The 3100-nt window shown below is 38.1% G+C and overlaps 1 protein-coding gene across 1 annotated transcript in view; it reads right to left on the bottom strand.

Moving 5' to 3' along the window:
* col12a1b (collagen, type XII, alpha 1b) overlaps positions 1 to 3100 on the bottom strand; it is a 105433-nt gene that overhangs the window by 70885 nt on the left and 31448 nt on the right. Inside the window, exon 12 of the mRNA XM_014017903.1 lies at positions 1274 to 1543. Within this exon, the coding sequence (XP_013873357.1) occupies positions 1274 to 1543 (270 nt within the window). The remainder of the gene's footprint in view (positions 1 to 1273; positions 1544 to 3100) is intronic.

The raw sequence follows: 3100 nt of genomic DNA, 5'->3' as shown, positions 1-3100 counted from the left end.
TATTAAAGGGATCCTTATTGTAAAGTGTAAAACTGTACACTATTTTGGATGGGTGGGATTATTTGGTGTGTTAACATGACATTTTTTACTTTTTTAATACATCAACATTGTTGACAGTAGTTACATGTTTGAACAATAGTTTCAAATATTGATAACACAAAGTTTTAAAAATGGTGATTTTTCACATTAAAAGCTAACATTTGGCATTTATAAATGTGTATTTGTCATTGATAAATAGTGCACTGTTTTACACTTTAAGTCCCCCTTTGATAGTTGTGAGTATTTATAATGCAGTAATACAGTACATTATTAATATATTAAAAGATGTGTTTCTTATCGTTATTGTACTTACAATGTAGTAACATAACGTAAAATATTTAATAAGCACCTTTAGATGTAATATGTACATGAACATATTTGTCTCATTATTTGGTAAGAAACTGAACAGTTTTTTCTCTTTCTTGTCCTTAATTATTGCATAATAAACATTTATTAATTATTTATACAGTGTTAACAGATGAATTAATAACCTATCTATAAACTCTTTATAAGCCATCTATAAGGGGAGCCTTACTGTAAAGTGGTATCAAATGTAACATGCACAGTAAATTCTCCTTACCAGTTTTTCATACATTTTACTGTACATAGATAGAATATTCTCAAACACACAGCATGTGAAAAACTCTAACCATCATTTGTCAAATGAAAGACTTTTTTAACAGGATTGTTCAAATTTTCTTAAGAAGAGAAGAAGAATTCTGTAAGCTTGATTCATTCTGGACTTTACTATTTGACTCATTAGCGCAACTAGTGTTTGAACATGGAGCTGCAGGTAAAGGACAGATGAGTGACAGGACGGGGGCACTTCAGGGGGCCAATCAGATTTCAGCTGGGGCCAATGCCCCTGCAGCAGGGTTTGATTGGTGGAACAAATGAAAACTCTTCATGTGTTTATGTGTTTGGTTGGGTTCTGTCAGGATTTCTGTTTCAAAGTAAAACTTGTTTTGGATCTGGAGGCGGGTCTGACTCCTGGACCAAGATAAAGGACTGAGTTGTTGACATGTCTGATGTTTGAAGACGAGGACAGGACACCCAGGCTGCTGCCCTCAGATTAAAGTTTGATTTCTCTGGAGGACATAAAACAACGAGACTCGCTCTATAAACTAGGAACTAAAGCTCTATCAGACAATCTTTCCTTTAATAGAAGTATTGTGTGCATCGTCACCAGGTTTTTTGTAAAAAAAAAACATGAGTTGTTTATACAGTTTCTTACCATCGGTGGTTTCCTGTCCTGTCAGCGGCTCGCTGTCTCTGTAGCCGTAGGCGGCGACCACAGACACCCGGTACAGAGTCTCTGGACTCAGACCTTCCAGGACGGTGGAGGTTAAATATCCCGGCACAGTTTTCTCTCCGCTCTCCTCAGACATCAGAGACTTCCATCCCACTCGATACGTCTTGACCTTTCCAGGCGCCGCCGTCCAGGACGCCACGAAACTGCTGGGGGTCACGTCGCTGGTGAGCAGGTTCCTGGGAGGGCCCACCTCTGAAAGCAAAGGACAGAAAAGTTGAAGAGGAATGAACTGAAAGCATTGTTACTCCTGCGGGTTCATGAGGTCCTGTTCGGATAAAAACGTCATCACACGCCCACAGCAGAGGGTTGAAGTGTGGAGCAGCAGAAATGTTTCCAGAAGCTGCAGCTCAGAAGCTCACATTTAATTCCATAAAAGCAGCAGCTGGAGTTGGTCCAGGAGCCGTCCGGCTGCAGACGGCTGGAAAGATTTCAGACCGATGGGATCAGATCCTCCTCAGGAGCTACAGAAGATTAAATACAGATAATAATCCCAAAGTTTGTTTTTCTTCTTTCCTCTGTCTTCATGTTGGAGTCTGTTTCTGTCACCTCAAACACACTCAGCTCCAGTTTTCCATCAGGAAAAAACTTCAAACCACAGAAGATTTGATGCTTTTCTGAATATTATTCCAGTAAAAGTCTGATCTCATCTACCCGTTATGTAAAAACTGCTTCTGTGGTCAAAAACCTATAAAAGCCACTTCTTTCAAACATGAAAGGAAACTTCTGTAACTATCATCTGTCGTCAAACTGTCTGTTAGCAAAATATTTCATGAAGCAGTGGCAGTTTCTACAGAAACTGAGCGGAGCTGTTGGTGTGGTAGTAGAGAGTCTGACCTGTACATATGTTTCTACATCATGGAGTCTTAGCTGACAAAGGCTGTAATGCACCCCTATACCATCAGAGAGGCAGCTTCTGTAAAATGTTCAGTCCTCTGACTAACCTGTTGATAAACTTTCGGTTTCTTACAGCTTTCTGTTGGTCCTGGAACAACTTTTTAAATTCAAAATTATCTGAAAATTGTCCAATAAAACTGGTGTTTATCAAATGTGTAACAATAAGATAATAGATAGAAGCTAATAATATGCTAACATGGTTTCCGCACATCAAGGTCAACCATGTCTGCATTAATTTTATTCATTGAACAAATACGTGCTGCTTTGAACAAAGGTCAAGTAACTGGTGCTGTATATATTGATTTTCGTAAAGCGTTTGACACAGTTGATCATTATTCTCTCTTACAAAAGTTGATTTCTTTTCAACTTTCATCATCTGCAATACAAATGTTTTCCTCTTGTTTGACTGATAGGTGTCAGGTTGTGAAACATGGAAGCTCTGTGTCCAGGTCTCTGCCCTGTTCCGTGGGAGTTCCGCAGGGTAGCATACTGGGCCCATTGCTTTTCCTATTATACATAAATGACCTTCCAAAAATATTGAAGTATTTACATATTTTAATGTATGCTGATGATACTGTTCTTTTTTGTCTGATTTCAATATTGAATCTATTAATAGTCAGTTACAAGCAGATCTTCAGACTTTTCATGGTTGGCTTCAAGATAATCTTTTGTCAATTAATGTTAAAAAAAACTGTGTGCATGTATTTTTCCTCACCCATGAGACATTTCACTGTAACAAATCAACTCACTTTTTTAAACAAACCCCTTGATATTGTTACTACCTACAAATATCTTGGAATTACTTTGGATTCTCATTTGACTTATTGTGATCATGTACAAGTCTTAACCACTAAG

The sequence above is a fragment of the Austrofundulus limnaeus genome, unplaced genomic scaffold (genome assembly GCF_001266775.1).
Source record: "Austrofundulus limnaeus strain Quisiro unplaced genomic scaffold, Austrofundulus_limnaeus-1.0 Scaffold179, whole genome shotgun sequence".
Taxonomy (NCBI): domain Eukaryota; kingdom Metazoa; phylum Chordata; class Actinopteri; order Cyprinodontiformes; family Rivulidae; genus Austrofundulus; species Austrofundulus limnaeus.
Note: the sequence above shows the minus strand (reverse complement) of the source record. Positions and strands in the feature narration are given on the sequence as shown.